A 17,951-nucleotide genomic window follows, 5' to 3' on the forward strand; every position below is an offset into this window, starting at 1 on the left:
GATTTCATTACATTGCTCTGCAATTTGTGTAATTCGCATCCAGCTAACTTCAGCGTTGCAAATAGTTCGATTTTTTTTCTCTCTAATGTAACATTTAGTCAATGGCAATCAGGATTCGGAAGGCTGCATGAAAAAGCCATGAACATTTCCAAATGTATGTTCCAAATGTATGCCTTCACACATTCAAAGAAGCAAGGAGGTTACAGCTTCACCATGTAAACTAACACGTTTAGCTGCACTGTGTTCCGATTGATAACGATTAAATGTTTAAAAGAGTTATAAGGTTTCTCCGTTCTTATTTAAACTAATTTAGTATTGGAATACGATCTCGATTGAGCCGTTGGTGCACATGCCCAATCTGTGTGTATTCGGATTCAGTCTTTCCGTAGGCTAATCATCGACTCAAAGTAACAAGGTCTCTTTCAGAAAGGCGCCTGATATTTATACTGCAGGTATTCACAGGGGTCATGTCGGACAGTGTTAACATGGTATCTTCATATTCCGTCTTCCTTTAGCACCTCGTGGGGAAGTTTTGGAAAGATTATGACGATGGATGTTAGAATCTCGTCATTAGGATTCCTTCCAGATGGGAGTCGAAACCGGAAGTTCCCAGCTCAAGGGCACTGCAAGGTAATACTGGGCTACGCGACATCCCCTCCCCAACTGCAGGATGAAGAAGCTACCATAGACCAGACCTATGGTTCTACCATTAGACAGCGGTGACTGAGGGTCACCAGACTTCAGGTGAGGGGAGAAGGTGAGGAGGATAGTCCTTGATGGGGACATCAGCCAGGGAAGTGAGCCCAAACTGTTGGCGTTACTGCAAATCAGCCACCCAGGTCATCTAACATTCCCAACAGACATGAACCTCGTGTAGAAACAAAGACCACAAAATAAAATGCTAAAATTCAAAAGATTTATTACTAATTGGTGTAATTGAGCAACATCTCTTGTCATAAATAGTTTACAAAATAACATACATATTTCAGCGACTTGAACATACAAATATTTTGCATTTTAAATATGTTCACATTCCAGATAAATATCAACCTCGCTTTGAATATTAAGGTCATGTTGTTAATTAGATTACTCTGAACAAATGTCATTCAGAATTATACTGGCTTGATTCCCTTAATCGAGCAATGCAACACTTCTGTAAAACTTCAATATTTAAATATTAAATAATAATCGATCCCTGATTTTAATAAGTATCAATGGAAAATCCTTAGTTGCTTTTGTTCAGTTGTCCCGTTATGAACAGCAGCTGTTGTAGACGGGCTCTGGTCTCAGTGCGGATTATTTCCCAGGAGCAGTCACTGAATTTCTGTAAAATGCAAGCATAGAGAAAACCCCATTAGAAAATTGAACAGATTTAAATGGGTTGACATGAACTGAATGCCAGTCAGTTATCAATTGTCACACCTTCTGTTTGAGAAACTTGTTCAGTTTCTTGAAGTATTTGAGAATGGCGGAGTTTCTCCTCTGCCTGGACCCAGCTCCTGGTTTTCTCACACACGTTTCCAACTCCTGGAGCTGACGTTCCAGGAGAAGACGAAAGTTTTCGACCTTCTCCCGGGACCAGGTGACTGACCCCAGGCTCCTGCTGTAGATCTTGCTGATGTGACGCAAGGTTTGGTGGACAATCTGGAACTTTTCCTGGGCCTGAGAAAAATACACAGGACATTTCTCGTGTAACTGACTATTGCAATCGACATTTGAAACTGCAAATATATAGGCTGTTTGAATTTACAAAGGCATCATCAATATTGTTTTTAACAATACTGATTAATACCGAGGTGCTTTCTATTGCACTATCCTGTGTCTGGCTGACAAGTTAACAGCAACAATTACGAAAAAGAAGAAATTAACTTCAAAACATTTCTAGCCTGTTTATTCATCACAGACACGTTGAACTTTCAGACCAACATTTGGGATCATTGCCAAACTTCTTGTTTTGGCTGGATTGGAGATATTTCCCTACATTTATTCCACCTGGGCGAACTGAGGGTTTACAAGGAACACACTCACCTGTGACCGGTTGACGAGCTGGTGCAGATCCAGGGGATCGATTTGCAGTGATTCTCTGGTTGCTACACACTGCAGTGGAAAGGACCCTCCCTATAATAGGACAGAAAGTGTCAGAAGCGGCTCCGAACACAAACAAGTAGTTAGAAATGTTTCCCCCAAAGCATCTACGGCCAATCATTATCACTGAACTATTTGCTTCCCGATTTTACTTCACATATTTAACTGTCCGAAGGATCGAAGTGTATGTTGCTGGAAAAGCATAGCCGGTTAGCCATCATCCGAGGAGCAGAAGAATCAACGTTTTGCGCATAAACTCTTCATCAAGAATGAGGGGTGGCCCAAGGGGACGGAGAGAAAAATGGGAAGAGGTGGGGCTGGAGGAAAATAGCTGTGAATGCAAGAGGTAGGTGAAGGTGGGGGTGAAGGGGACCTGTCCATTTTCATTCCCACCTACCTGCTCCACCTTCCTCTCTGAAATATCAATTTCAGAGAGGAGGGTGGAGCAGGTAGGTGGGGATGAAGATGGACAGGTCCCCTTCACCCCCACCTCATCAACCAATGGCATTGCCAGCTTCCTTCCCCCCATTCTCAAGACACCCCCTCCCCTTATCTCTCAGCCCTCTTCATTCCTGATGAAGGGCTTATGCTGGAAACGTCGACTCTCCTGCTATTCCGATGCTGACTGATAGACTGTGCTTTTCCAGCACCACACTCTTACACTCTGATCTCCAGCACCTGCAGCCCTCACTTTCTCCTAGTTGATTATAACATTGCTGTGAAGCCTCTTCCAAGGATACCTAATTTGAAGAATTTCTCTTCCTCCCTCTACAAGGATCTCAGTTAGTCGCTCTCTCTCACTGCACCCCCCAGCTCCTCTCCTCTGCCCTGAAGCTCTTCAGTCATGTCCTGGAACAGAAGAGAAAACGCTGGAAAATCTCAGCAGGTCTGGCAGCATCTGTAAGGAGAGAAAAAAGCTGACGTTTCGAGTCTAACTGACCCTTTGTCAGCTTTGGCAAAGGGTCACTTAGACTTGAAACGTCAGCTCTTTTCTCTCCTTACAGATGCTGCTAGACCTGATGAGATTTTCCGGCAATTTCTCTTTTGGTTTCAGATTCCAGCATCCGCAGTAATTTGCTTTTATGTCCTGAAGCAGACCCGCTACTACAGTCACATTTCCTTCGGAATGTTTCAGAGAACATCTCTGGGGTACACGCACTAAGCAACCCCTGTGGGCTAACACTTTAACTTCCCCTCCCACTTGCAAAGAACATGTAAGTCCTGGGCCTCCCCTGCCTCCAAATTCTCGCCACCTGACGCCTGGACGAAGAACACCTCATCTTCCGCTTTAGGACCCTCCAACCACACAGAATCAATGTGGATTTCACCAGTTTAATTTCCCCTCCCCTTATCCCAGCTCCAACTGGGCACCCATCCTCTTGAACTGTCCTACCTGTCCATCTTCCTTACCACCTATCCGCTCCACCCTCCTCTCCAACCTATCCCCATCACCCACCTCCCACCATCATCTACCTATCGCATTCCCAGGTACCTTCCCTCCAGCCGCAAACACCACCACCCCCTCCCCAACGCCCCCCACCCCCATTTATCTCTCAGCCCTCTTGGATAACCCCTCATTCCTGATGAGGGGCTTATGTTCTAAACGTCAACTCTGCTGCTCTTCCAATGCTGCCTGACTGGCTGTGCTTTTCCAGCGCCACACTTCCACGGTATTTAACTCTCCTCCTAACTAAATCAGCCACGTTCGTTATAAAAACGTCCTGTTTTTCCACACATTTCATTTCGCATTTTTATACCAACGTGACTATTCTCTCAAGGAGGCATTCCACACAGCATGGTGAAAAGCACCCAATCTCAACAATTGCAAGTGAGAATATCCCGAGAAACTGCAGGTTTAAGATGAGAATTGCCTTGCCCGTACCACTGATCTTTCTATTAACTCACCATGTCCGTCAGGATCTTTAGAGCATCCCTGTTTAGCACTTGCTGTAACTGTAGTCTCTGGCAGTCCTGGCTCAGGATTCCGGGCAATAAGACAAACAAGCTGCACAATCCCCAGACACCAGGAAAACCCATGTTTAAACAATACAAGACAGCGGTCTGAAGCTGCAGAGTGGGAGTGGACTGGATTTCAGCTCCACAAACGGTAACAACACGAGGTGAACTCCTTCCCCGGTGGGTTTTAAGGAATATTCCTTTTGGGTGAGATGCGCACATCTTAAAGGTGTACACCAGGGTATTCCTTTGACGTTATAAAAACGAATCGAGTTTGCTTCTAACCGCAGTGTGCTAGGGAATCTTACAACTACTGCTCCTCCCAACCCAACTTCATATAGTGACTTCTTCATTTGAAACTTTTCGCTTTCCGATTAATTAAAATGTTTGATAAATTAAGATACAAAACAAAAGAAACAATCGATTTATGAACCGGGCTGGTGTTTCTCTAAATTTCACGTTCTGGCCATTTGCTTGAGCGACTTTAAAAATAAATTCCTAAAAAAATTTGTTAATATTCTAAGATTCTGAAAAAAAGGAACCATTTTACATCGAAACCTCCTCCGTTCACTGTCAATGTGATTTGCTGGGGCTTTGTTGAGAGGTTTAAAATATTAAGTCCGATTCTCACGGGGTACGATTCTTACGGTTTTATGGAGAACTTGGAAAAGGAATGGAATCAATTATGATAAAAGCTGCAAGAAAGAACCTCGTACCTCATGATTTTTTGTTGAAAAAGTGATCTTCCACTCTCGGGTACATTTGCAGACAAACCGTGGGATTTCAATCCACTGAACAACTCGATAGAATGTTGGAATTTGATTTCCTTGTCAACTATAAACGGGGCTTGTGAATGAGAAGTTGTCAATTTGGGCTTTTTTTTTTACTTTTTAAACCATTTTTCTGCCTCCTTTCTTAATCTCCAACACATCCCTGCAGCCTCTGATATCACAGTTTAAATAACAACAAAGAAATGTGGATACTGTATAAGGTTCTGACCCGAAACCATTAACTCTGATTTCGCCGCACAGGTGCTGCCAGAGCTGCTAAGTTTTTCCAGCAATTTCTGTTTTTTGCCACCAGTTTATGTGTCTGCCCGTTCAGTAAGCAAGAGACCATTGGTCTTGAATTAACCCAAAAGGCACACAAGCTTCGACTGTGAACATTATAAACGGATACTGACCGAAAAAATGTAGACAGAACTGATTAGTGTTCCCGCTCCTTCAATGGTGTTGCAACCAATCAGCTCTGCGACAACTGGAGCTGAGAGAAGTGACTATAACGCTGATTGAAATCGATCAATCACAGATCTCCCTCTGACATGAGTGGCTTTGCTCCTCAGCAGCTGAATCAGCTGAGGCATAGGTGAGGCTAGGTGTTGGGTTTCTGAAAGAAATGTTTCTCTGGAGAGCTGCTGCTTTCATTCGCTCTGATACGAGGCGTTATTTTCTAAACCTGCCATAATTAATATGTATCTAATAGTGAAAGCCGCTGCCTTTCTCTATCATTGTGATTATTCCCTTGTCACTCTGACAGAGTCATCTTGGTCTTTGCCTCTGAAAGCTCCCGGTTGTTTCTTGCCACCTTTCCAATTCGATCGATGTTGTCTTTTACGATACGTCCATCTTTCCTTTTTTCCGTCCTCACATCCAAATGTCGAGAAGAAATGTCACCTCCACACTGGGCGGTGCTTAAGTATTGAACGATTAAACTCATACGGGTTTGTAACGGATTCTGTCAGAGAATGTGGTGAAATGCAATTTCTCTGGATATGTAAAATATTGTATCTGCGGGTGAGGCGAGGCTACCTTGGGTCCGTCTTTTTTTTTTATCAATCCGTCCAAATGTGTGATGTGACCCTTCTTGAGCAGATAGGACCTGAGAGCAGATAGGAGCAGATACCTTCTGGTTCAGACGTAGGGACACGACAGTCTCCCTCGGGTTCAAGTTTTGTAGTTTGCCAATAATTCCTTTCAAGAAAACACACGGCTATTTTCACTTATCACGCACCTAGGAACAGCCAATGAATGTCTCAGGTTGGGAATTTAAGGGGGCATCGAATATTGGCAAGTACCTCTTGGTCACAGTATAACTCCAGCTGCAGGGTGTGGTGGTACAATGGCTGTATCTTTACCTCTGAGCCTGAAGGGCTTGCATTCAAGGCCAATCTGCTGCAGAAGAGTACTTTCGCAATTTTGACCAGGTTGCTTACAAATCACAACTGTCAATGTTCATTTTTGCTTGGAAGGTGACGTGCAAAAAGTGTGTCATGTTTGAACAGGGTGTCTCAACGAAATATTGAGGTTAAAACATCCCTTCCCTTTGTTTTAGTGGAACAGAAAAATGTGACAAGCTTGTACAATTGTAACTCATTGTACCTTGCCCGAAAATGCAACCTTTGATTACTTTATTTTAAAAAAAGACTTAATTTGTCAATGATGCAAGGTCACGGCCCAACCCCTTACATTTGGAGCTCAGTGGCATGCAGCCATAAATCCCCTGTCTATTTGAAGGGATATTTGGTTGCGAGCAGGTTGAGGTTGACCACTCCATGAGAGTGGAATAAGGTGAGGAGGCAGACTTCTATGAGTTGCTATAGATCAGTATGGGGATTAGGCACGGTGGCTTAGTGGTTGGCACTGCTGCCTCACACCATCAGCGACCCGGGTTCAATTCCTGACTCGGGCAACTGTCTGTGTGGAGTTTGCACATTCTCCCTGTGTCTGCATAGGTTTCCTTCGGGTGCTCCGGTTTCCTCCCACAGTCCAAAGATGTGCAGGTTAGGTGAATTGGCCATGCTAAATTGCCCATAGTGTTAGGTGCATTATCAGGGGTAAATGTAGGGGAATGGATTTGCGTGGGTTGCTCTTCGGAGGGTCAGTGTGAACTTGTTGGGCCGAAGGGCCTGTTTCCACACTGTAGGGAATCTAATCTAATCAGAACTGTGCCATTAGTTTTATTCTGTCCTGCACTCAAATCAATTAGCCAATCTGGTTAACACAAACATCCCCAACCCATATAGGGCAGAGTCCGGTCACCACCTCAGCTTCTCAGACCACACCTCTGTGATGCTAATCCCAGCATACAGACCACTCGTTGTGTCAAATCATTTCAAAGCAGGTGAAAACCTGGCCAGCAGGCCATTTCTACTCTTCAATATTGTTTTGAGCACACTGACTGGTGCAAGTTTGAGGAGGTGGCAACCGATGATGACTCCATCACCTTAGGGGAGTACACTCCCTTGGTGATTTATGACATTAGCAAGTGTAATGATGATATCACTGTGTCCAAAACCATCACGTCTCACCCCAACCAGAAGCCTTGGATGACCACAAAGGTGTGTGCGCTGCTGAGAACCCGTGATTCTGCCTTCAGAACAGGTGACAAGGTGGCCCTAACAACAGTGAGGGCCAACCTGACCCAGGCCATCAAAGAGGTAAAGCGTACAAACACACACACAGAGTACACAGCCACTTTCAGGTCAGCGGCGATACGCAGAGCATGTGGAAGGGCATCCAGGCCATCACCATCCACAGAACAGCATTGCCTGCTTGTGCTGGTGATGCCTCACTCCCGGGTGAGTTGAACAACTTTTATGCATGGTTTGAGGCATGAAACAATGTGGCAGCAAGGAAGTCTGCACCTCCTCCCAATGACCAGGTGCTGTGTTTTACCACGGTCAATGTGAGGATAACTCCATGCAGAGTCAACCCAAGTAAGGCTGCTGGACCAGATAACATCCCTGGCAGAGTGCTCAGAGGGTGCTCTGACGTACTGGTGGTTATTCACACAGACATCTTCAAGATCTCGCTGAGCTGCGCCATAGTTCCAATGTGCTTTAAGGACTTTGCCATCATCCCCATGCCAAAGAAGTCTTCAGCGTCCTGTCTCAATAACCTACCACCCTGTTGCACTTAAACCCATGAAATGAAGTGCTTCGAAAGGCTCATGATGAGACATATTAAGACCCTGCTTCCCTCCTCACTGGACAACCTATCGTTCGTGTATCGACCCAGCTCACCAGATGTTGCCAATTCCACCAACCTCCATCTGGCCCTCACCCACCTGGAGAAGAAGGTCAGACTACTAATCATAGATTTCAGTTCTGCATTTAACACCATCATCCCTCAGCACCTGATTGGAAGGCTGAGTCTGCTGGGTCTAAATCCCTCCCTGTGTAACTGGATCCTGGACTTCCTGACTGGGAGACCTCAGTCAGCCCAGATCGGGAACAGCATCTCCAGCACCATAACTCTACTGGGCTGTGTGGACAGTCCACTGCAGTTCACCCTGCTGACAGACGACTGTGCAGTGATCCACTGGTCCAATCACATCATCAAGTTTGCTGATGACACGACTGTAGTGGGCCTCATCAGCAGGAACGATGAGTCAGTATACAGAGAGGAGGTACAGCGGCTAACAGACTGGTGCAGAGCCAGAGTCTCTGAACGTGGACAAAACAAAATAGACTTCAGGAGGGCATAGAGAGATCACTCTCCACTGGACATTGACGACTCCCCTGTGGAGATCGTGAAGAGCACCAAATTTCTTGGTGTACACCTGGTGGAGAATCTCACCTGGACCCTCAACACCAGCTCAGGAGCCAAGAAAACCCAGCAGTGTTTTTTTACTCTCTGCGCAGGCTGAGAAAGTCCTCCTCCTCCTCGCATTCCCCGATCTTACCACATTCTACAGATAGTTCTTTGAGAGTACCCTGAGTTGTTGCATCACTGCCTGGTTCAGGAATTGCACCATCTCGGATGGTAACACCCTACGACAGATAGTGAGGACAGCTGAGAAGATCGTAGGGGTCTCTTTTCCCTCCATTACAGGCATTTACTTCACAAGCTGCATCCGAAAGGCTAAGAGCATTATGGAAGACCCACACACCCCTCACTCAGACTCTGCTCCCTCCTGCCATCGGGCAAAAGATACCAGATCATTCGGTCTCTCACTGCCAGACTTTGCAACAGTTTCTTCCCCAAGCCATCCGGCTCCTTAACACAGTATGATCAGATTCTTTCCCATCTAAACTTCTTTCGTCTTGCTGCTAGAAAAAAGGTCAATCATTCATCATTCTTTTGTTACACTGTAACATGTGTGTTTTGCTCTGCTTATCCACTTAATGCCGTGTATGATTCTATAGTTGGCGCTGTCAATGTAGCACCCTCTGTACTGGAGGAACGCTGTCTCGCTTTTACTGCATCGGGTGTATATGGTAGAAATGACAAATAAAAAGCTACCTTCTCTCTCTCGCTCTCAATCGAGCAAACCGACCCCTCCATTTAGAAGTAAATCCAACGAGAAGAATTTTTTTTTTGAATGCAAAATTTGTTCACCCACGAATGAACACTTGAAAATTTTTGTTGGATCCTGATTGATGATTACCTGCTCGGCCATTTTTGTGGATGGCTCTGACAAGAAGTCAATGCGCTTACTGGAATTCATCCCAGGGACTCACAAGAAAAAAACTTTCAATAATGACAAAAGTAGCAGGTGAACCCGGATCTGGAGGTTGGGCTGTGAGAGAATGTAATTACAGCAATTCACAAGCACAGAGACTGTAAGCACTCTGAACGAAATAATATATTTGACCGGATCCTGATTTACACCAACGCCGGGATCTATTTACGTGGTAAATCGTTTTGCCCAGAATTTCTGATGTTCCAGAGTGGAGACCGCACTGTGTGACGGAGAGAGGAGATTCACAGCCGCCATCTCTTCGCTTGACACATTCAAACAACTTTTCCCGTGTGGAAATTGTTATTGCACGCTGAGCGGGCAGCGAGTGCTGCCTGTTCTGACTACACTTGCATTCTTCCAACACAGTGAGGCAGTTTCATTTGCTCAGATTTCATTACATTGCTCTGCAATTTGTGTAATTCGCATCCAGCTAACTTCAGCGTTGCAAATAGTTCGATTTTTTTTTCTCTCTAATGTAACATTTAGTCAATGGCAATCAGGATTCGGAAGGCTGCATGAAAAAGCCATGAACATTTCCAAATGTATGTTCCAAATGTATGCCTTCACACATTCAAAGAAGCAAGGAGGTTACAGCTTCACCATGTAAACTAACACGTTTAGCTGCACTGTGTTCCGATTGATAACGATTAAATGTTTAAAAGAGTTATAAGGTTTCTCCGTTCTTATTTAAACTAATTTAGTATTGGAATACGATCTCGACTGAGCCGTTGGTGCACATGCCCAATCTGTGTGTATTCGGATTCAGTCTTTCCGTAGGCTAATCATCGACTCAAAGTAACAAGATCTCTTTCAGAAAGGCGCCTGATATTTATACTGCAGGTATTCACAGGGGTCATGTAGGACAGTGTTAACATGGTATCTTCATATTCCGTCTTCCTTTAGCACCTCGTGGGGAAGTTTTGGAAAGATTATGACGATGGCTGTTAGAATCTCGTCATTAGGATTCCTTCCAGATGGGAGTCGAAACCGGAAGTTCCCAGCTCAAGGGCACTGCAAGGTAATACTGGGCTACGCGACATCCCCTCCCCAACTGCAGGATGAAGAAGCTACCATAGATCAGACCTATGGTTCTACCATTAGACAGCGGTGACTGAGGGTCACCAGACCTCAGGTGAGGGGAGAAGGTGAGGAGGATAGTCCTTGATGGGGACATCAGCCAGGGAAGTGAGCCCAAACTGTTGGCGTTACTGCAAATCAGCCACCCAGGTCATCTAACATTCCCAACAGACATGAACCTCGTGTAGAAACAAAGACCACAAAATAAAATGCTAAAATTCAAAAGATTTATTACTAATTGGTGTAATTGAGCAACATCTCTTGTCATAAATAGTTTACAAAATAACATACATATTTCAGCGACTTGAACATACAAATATTTTGCATTTTAAATATGTTCACATTCCAGATAAATATCAACCTCGCTTTGAATATTAAGGTCATGTTGTTAATTAGATTACTCTGAACAAATGTCATTCAGAATTATACTGGCTTGATTCCTTTAATCGAGCAATGCAACACTTCTGTAAAACTTCAATATTTAAATATTAAATAATAATCGATCCCTGATTTTAATAAGTATCAATGGGAAATCCTTAGTTGCTTTTGTTCAGTTGTCCCGTTATGAACAGCAGCTGTTGTAGACGGGCTCTGGTCTCAGTGCGGATTATTTCCCAGGAGCAGTCACTGAATTTCTGTAAAATGCAAACATAGAGAAAACCCCATTAGAAAAATGAACAGATTTAAATGGGTTGACATGAACTGAATGCCAGTCAGTTATCAATTGTCACACCTTCTGTTTGAGAAACTTGTTCAGTTTCTTGAAGTATTTGAGAATGGCGGAGTTTCTCCTCTGCCTGGACCCAGCTCCTGGTTTTCTCACACACGTTTCCAACTCCTGGAGCTGACGTTCCAGGAGAAGACGAAAGTTTTCGACCTTCTCCCGGGACCAGGTGACTGACCCCAGGCTCCTGCTGTAGATCTTGCTAATGTGACGCAAAGTTTGGTGGACAATCTGGAACTTTTCCTGGGCCTGAGAAAAATACACAGGACATTTCTCGTGTAACTGACTATTGCAATCGACATTTGAAACTGCAAATATATAGGCTGTTTGAATTTACAAAGGCATCATCAATATTGTTTTTAACAATACTGATTAATACCGAGGTGCTTTCTATTGCACTATCCTGTGTCTGGCTGACAAGTTAACAGCAACAATTACGAAAAAGAAGAAATTAACTTCAAAACATTTCTAGCCTGTTTATTCATCACAGACACGTTGAACTTTCAGACCAACATTTGGGATCATTGCCAAACTTCTTGTTTTGGCTGGATTGGAGATATTTCCCTACATTTATTCTACCTGGGCGAACTGAGGGTTTACAAGGAACACACTCACCTGTGACCGGTTGACGAGCTGGTGCAGATCCAGGGGATCGATTTGCAGTGATTCTCTGGTTGCTACACACTGCAGTGGAAAGGACCCTCCCTATAATAGGACAGAAAGTGTCAGAAGCGGCTCCGAACACAAACAAGTAGTTAGAAATGTTTCCCCCAAAGCATCTACGGCTATTCATTATCACTGAACAATTTGCTTCCCGATTTTACCTCACATATTTAACTGTCTGCCTAATTAAATCAGCCACTTCCGCTGTAAAAACGTCCTGTTTTCCATACATTTCATTTCGTATTTTCATACATACTTGACTATTCTCTCAAGGAGATATTCCTCATAGCATGATGCAAAACGCCCAACCTGAACAATTTCTGGAAGTGAGAATATCCCTAGAAACTGCAGGTTTAAGATGAGAATTGTGTTGCCCGTACCACTGATCTTTTTATTAACTCACCATGTCCGTCAGGATCTTTAGAGCATCCCTGTTTAGCACTTGCTGTAACTGCAGTCTCTGGCAGCCCTGGCTCAGGATTCCAGGCAACAAGACAAACAAAGTGCACAGTCCCCAGACACCGGTAAAGTTCATATTTAAACAATAAATGCTAAAACAGTGATCTGAAGCTGCAGAGTGGGACTGAATCAGACGTCAGCTTCGGGTACCAACACGAGCTGAACTCCTTCTCCCTCCTAAGGAATATTCCTTCTGGGTGAGCTGGGCCCATTTTAAGATGTACACCAGGGTATTCCTTTGACGTTATAAAAACAGATTGATTTTGCTTCTAACCACAATGTATTTTCAGGGAATCTTTCAACTCCGTTCTCAAAGTGACTTCTTCATTTGGAATTTTTCACTTTCTGCTTAATTAAAAGTAAGAATGTCTATGATAAATTAATATACAAAACTGTTCTTCAATATTAAAAGTGCAAATCTAGATTTCACTTTGGGTAATTCTCAGGTCCCAAGAACTAACAAAATAATTTTATATAATTTTATGACATATTTAAATCCCAAAATGCAAAATCTCTTTTTGTTTCAGAAACTTCTCAGGTCCTTGTCAGTTTAAAATGGAACATACTTCAGTGATATTAAAAATATTTTGATCGTTTTACCTGAGGAAGAATCATTAGTCTTGGAGGGAAAACCATTCCAGGGATGAGGGAACTGTTCTATGAGGATAGGTTAAGAAGGTAGGATCTCCATTCCCTGGAACTTCGAAAAATGAGACGAGATCCATTGAAAAATGTTGAATTGTTTCATAGAGTCAATGGTGTGAGTGCATTTTCCCTGACAGATGTTTCTAGGAATGAGTGTTACAGTCTTAACATAGACATTTGATATTGAGATGAGGAGAAACTTACAGAGCCATTAGACTGGCTTTTTATTGAAATCAAATTTCACTATCTACTGGAGTAAGAGTCAAACACATAAACCCAGAACATCAGTTTGGTGTTTCTGAATTCAATAACATTGCCACTAAGCAATAATGGTGCATTTGTAATGTTTCTGGATTTGGTAATGCAGAGGTCTAAGCTAATATTTTGGGAACATGGATTCAAATCCCATAATGGCATTGGGTGAAATTTAAACTCAATGAGCTAATCTGAAGTTGAAACCTAGTCTTAGCAATAGGACCATAAACATTGACCGTGATGAAAGTTGATCTGTTTCTAATATTTTTAGGGAAGGAAGTCTGCCACATTTGCCTCATCTGGCATACATGTGACTCCATGGCAATGTGGTGACTCTGAACTCGCCTCTGAAATGCCTCAAGGTATTCGATGACCATTGCCACCAGCTTCAATTAATGAATAGTGACATCGTCTTCTACATCTCAGCGAAAAACTTCTTCCTCCTTTTGTCAGAGGAAAATATTTTGGATAGAAGTTATCTTAAAATCTTGGGCCTATTGTTATATTGAAAACATATCTAAAAGGGCTTGGAAAAAAAGATGCAGCAGTATCTAAGTACATTTCAGAGATGTGATATTGCAACATCAACAATGTAGTTGAAAGCCACGTGCAGTAGTTGTTGAAAGAAAATAGGAAACAAGTTTCGCACACCAATAGAAGGTCATGGCTTAGTGGCAATATTATTCAATTCAGAACCACCAGACTTATGTTCTGGGTTCATGGGTTTGACTCTTACTCTAGTAGATAGTGAAATTTGAATTCAATAAAAAGTCAGCCTAGTGGCAATAATGCAACTTTTGATGATAGTGAAAATTATCTGGTTCACTAATGTCCTTCAGGGAAGTAAATCTGCAATTCCTACCTGGTCTGCTTGACATGTGACTCCAGACCCACAGTTAATTGTCTATTAGCAATTATGGCTGAAAATGTGTTGCTGGAAAAGCGCAGCAGGTCAGGCAGCATCCAGGGAACAGGAGAATCAAGGTTTCGGGCATAAGCCCTTCTTCAGGAATCCTATTAGCAATTATGGATGATCAGTTAACTCTAGCCTAGCTAGTGATGACACATCCTATGAATGAATAAAAGAAACACAGGAATTAATTTTAATAGCCAATTAATCTGCAAACTTGATAATGTCAGAGTGATTCAGAGATTGTCAAGTACGTCTTGATATCATGCAACTCCTGTTTGGATGTTATATTTTTTAAGTTGCAAAAATAAACTGTTTGAACTGTATCAGGTGTTTGCTATGTCTCACAAGTGCCCAACCCAGCACAAAAATTGTTATATAATGGTTGTAGTCAAGCATTGCGTGTCATTTATATTCATTAAAGTGAAGAATTTAACAACGCAAACTCTTCCGTTTTCTACCAAGCTGGTAACTTTAAACAAAAGTGGAGTAAAATGTACCTTATGACACCAATCAAATCAAACTATGTAGAAAAAAAAGATGTCTACTCATAGAATATAACATTGAAAGATGACAAAAACTTGATCGGTAGAGGAGCGAGATGGAGATCAATAGAAATTGTAGGATTGAGGATCAAAAAGAGAGACCATTAGAGAGCTGAATGTTCCATCACCAATAGTGGGATAATGGAAAAAGGCATCCCAAATCAGAAGACTAAAGAGTGCATCTAAGGCAAGAGAAACCATAGAGAATTTGAAGATGAAATAAGGGGTTTATACATAGCAGAGGTGGTGAAGAATCTATTGGAAGGCAACAGGAATTCAGATATTTGGTGACCAAATGTAGACCAACCAATTTTGGAGTGATGGGAGAAATATCTATGTGGTGAACTGCACCACTGTGTTACAACAGTAGAAATAGATATCCACCTGCTGGTGATCAGGTGAGGTTTCCTGTGCCTGTTTATGTGCATAACAATTTGAGGCATGATTAACATAATTTCAATGGATGCAACATTTAAATGGATAGTTCAGCCTGTGCACATCAGGAACAAACTGGGAGATAACCAAGTGAGGAAAAAGGAGGGCTTTGGTTACTCGTTCAACCCTTTGGAATCTTTATTATGTATCTCATTAATTGCTTTATGACACTTACCAAAAAGGTTAACAGTAAAATCATTTGGAACAAGTTGTGAAATGCAGCATAATGTTGTTTATGTGCATAAAACAAGAACACATATGTGTTTCTGATTCAAGCTTCCACTGACTCATGTGGGAGGTTACCACACAAGGTGGGGATCCAGGCTTGATTCCAGCTTCAGGTGACTGTCTGTGTGAAGTTTGCACATTCACCCCCTATCTGAGTAGGGTTTCATCCACAATCTAAAGACATGCAGGTTAGGTGGATTGGCCAACTTAAAATGCCCCATAAATTTCCAGAGATCTGCAGGTTAGGTGGGTTAGCTACGGTTAATGTAGGGTTATGGGGATAGGGTTGTTGTTAGTGACGGGTGCGGGGGAAGGGGAGGAGGAGCGGAATGGTGCTGCATCTGGTTGGGGTGGACTCGATGAGCTGCTTCCTCACCGTTGGGGTTTTATTATTCCATAACATTGGGCTGGATTAAAGAGTTATTCAAGAAAGGGAGTAAGGACAGTTCTTGAAACTACAGGCCAGCTAATTTAAGATTTTAGAACAATAATTAAGGAAAAGGCAACAGACATTTGGAGAGATTTGTACTAATTAAAAAGTGTCAGCAAGGATTTGTGAAAGGCAAATTGTGTTTGACTAAGTTAATTGAATTTATTCATAAAGTAACAGGTTGATGAAGGGCAACAATAAATATTATCTATTTAGATCTTAAGCAAGTGTTTAATAAACTGCTGATTAACAGCATTGAGTCTTGTGGAACAGGAGGATTAATGTCCAACTAGTGAGATGATGTCTTAGTAGCATTATTGCAGGTCAGACAGCATCCAAGGAGCAGGAGAATTGACGTTTCAGGCCTGAGCCCTTCTATTATTAGAGAGAGACAATTAGTGGTGGTTTAATCTTAAGGTCACTGTTATGAGCCATTATGAATCTGGTTAAGACTCAACTAGAGCAGTACATGTAGTTCTGGAAAGATGGAAGGCCCCTTGACAAGATTCAGTGGAGATTCACCAGAACTATTCCATGGATGGGAATTTTAATAACAAGGTTAGATCATAAAGGCTGGCTTTACTTTGCGAGCAAAGGAAAATGTGGGGAGGGCGCAAGATTATGATAAACTCAGATAAGGTAAACAAGAGAAATGATTAACCATTACCTGATGGCACAAGGGATAGTGAGTCACAGATTTAAGATCTTGGCCAAAAGATGCTGAAGGAATATGAGGAAGGATGTTTCTTTTCATAGCAAGTAGTACTGCCCAGAATTTGCTGACTACAAAAGTAGTGGAAGTGGAAACATGGAATCATTTCAAGAGAAAGCTTGTTCAGCATTTGAACAATATAAGTCTCCAGAAGCATAAGTACCAGCAGGGGACTGGGGCTGACTGGGTTGCTCCACAGCAAGCCGGAATAGATTCAATGGGCTGAATGGCTTCCTTTTGTGCTGTAAATTACTCTATCATTTCTCACTGAAATTGAATAAATGGTATAGAGCAATGTCTATGTTTGTAAACGTCAGGAATTCCACTTGCTCCACCTGAGTGGAGGTGACAATACCATTATTTATTTCTATTTATTCTTGGGATGTGAGCATTGTTGGTAAGAGCAGTATTTATTTCTCATCTCTAATTGTCCTTAAGAAGGTGGTGTTCAGTCATCTCTTCAGTCACTGCAATCCATGTGGCGTAGATAGATAGATACAGCTTTCAGGGATTTGACCACACTACAATGAAAGCATGTCAATGGTCCTGAGGCAAAGTAGTGTGTGACATGGAAGCATTCTTGGAGATAGTGGTATTACAATATATCTCTCATCCCAGATCTTCCAGTAAGGCATTCAAAAAGTGACAATGCTGTTGAATGTCCAGGTCAGATGGATAAAGTCACTCTTATTGGAGTTTTTCATTGTTTGGTAATTTTGTTGTGGACTGTTACTTGCCACTTACCAGTTCAAGCCTAAATGTTGTTCAAGTCTTGCTGCATGTGGGCAGAGGATACTGCAGTGCCGAGAAGTTGTTAATAGTGTGGAACACTATGCAATGATCAGTTACTATCTTCACTTCTCATTTAACCCCAATTCCGTCAAGTGGCATTGCAGTGAATTCTTCACAAGCAAGACATTGACCCTTTACAATGCACTCTTGGTGTAGGAGGATCTATCTCTGTGGAATATACACTTATTCAGCTATTCTAACAATTCATTCATGCAGCAAGCCTCTGTGTACCTCTGTCCTTAAGCACAACCTGTCAGAAAGATTCTCAAATGGTCTTTGGAGACGAGGGAATGAGGTAGTGAGTAAGTAATTGGGAGATTGCATCATTCATACCTCACTCTATCTGGTATCATAAAATGCTTTGCCTCTTTCTCCTTGGAGAAATCAGTATCTGCTCCAGATCATCCATTACAGTGAAGAGGAGTGGAGACAAAAAAAAAACCTGACGGTTGCCTAATTATGTCATAACATATGTCTGTTAGCAGATTGGCAAAGAAATAAATTGCATTTTGACCAAATATTGCGAGAACTGTTGACAAAGCAGAGTGTTGGATGAAGTAGGTGGTTGGTTC

The 17,951-nt window shown here is 42.5% G+C and overlaps 2 protein-coding genes across 2 annotated transcripts; both read right to left on the bottom strand.

Moving 5' to 3' along the window:
• Positions 1-1,135: 1,135 nt before the first annotated feature.
• On the bottom strand, positions 1,136-4,122 carry LOC148141806 (interferon a3-like). Its single transcript, XM_087977606.1, has 4 exons — positions 3,991-4,122; positions 2,029-2,118; positions 1,423-1,662; positions 1,136-1,324 (listed from the first exon to the last, which is right to left on the bottom strand). The coding sequence occupies exons 1-4, from the start codon at positions 4,120-4,122 to the stop codon at positions 1,226-1,228; spliced, it is 561 nt and encodes a 186-aa protein (XP_087833732.1). The 3' UTR covers positions 1,136-1,225.
• Positions 4,123-11,117: 6,995 nt separating this feature from the next.
• Positions 11,118-12,503, bottom strand: LOC122539639 (interferon alpha-7). The gene is made up of 4 exons (XM_043674638.2): positions 12,372-12,503; positions 11,921-12,010; positions 11,315-11,554; positions 11,118-11,216 (listed from the first exon to the last, which is right to left on the bottom strand). Exons 1-4 carry the CDS (start codon positions 12,501-12,503, stop codon positions 11,118-11,120), a joined length of 561 nt encoding a protein of 186 aa, XP_043530573.2.
• Between the last annotated feature and the right edge of the window lie 5,448 nt (positions 12,504-17,951).

The sequence above is a fragment of the Chiloscyllium plagiosum genome, unplaced genomic scaffold (assembly GCF_037043375.1).
Source record: "Chiloscyllium plagiosum isolate Xiang-an unplaced genomic scaffold, Cpla_swu_hap1 HiC_scaffold_32, whole genome shotgun sequence".
NCBI classification, from domain to species: domain Eukaryota; kingdom Metazoa; phylum Chordata; class Chondrichthyes; order Orectolobiformes; family Hemiscylliidae; genus Chiloscyllium; species Chiloscyllium plagiosum.

What these genes read in the sequence shown, in the direction of transcription:
- LOC122539639 (XM_043674638.2), bottom strand. Translation starts at nt 12,503, where the DNA reads ATGAACTTTACCGGTGTCTGGGGACTGTGCACTTTGTTTGTCTTGTTG. An exon ending in AGCTCGTCAACCGGTCACAG is followed by an intron (nt 11,555 to 11,920) that starts GTGAGTGTGTTC and finishes TATTTTTCTCAG; the next exon opens with GCCCAGGAAAAGTTCCAGAT. An exon ending in ACAAGTTTCTCAAACAGAAG is followed by an intron (nt 11,217 to 11,314) that starts GTGTGACAATTG and finishes TGCATTTTACAG; the next exon opens with AAATTCAGTGACTGCTCCTG.
- LOC148141806 (XM_087977606.1), bottom strand. Translation starts at nt 4,122, where the DNA reads ATGGGTTTTCCTGGTGTCTGGGGATTGTGCAGCTTGTTTGTCTTATTG. An exon ending in AGCTCGTCAACCGGTCACAG is followed by an intron (nt 1,663 to 2,028) that starts GTGAGTGTGTTC and finishes TATTTTTCTCAG; the next exon opens with GCCCAGGAAAAGTTCCAGAT. An exon ending in ACAAGTTTCTCAAACAGAAG is followed by an intron (nt 1,325 to 1,422) that starts GTGTGACAATTG and finishes TGCATTTTACAG; the next exon opens with AAATTCAGTGACTGCTCCTG.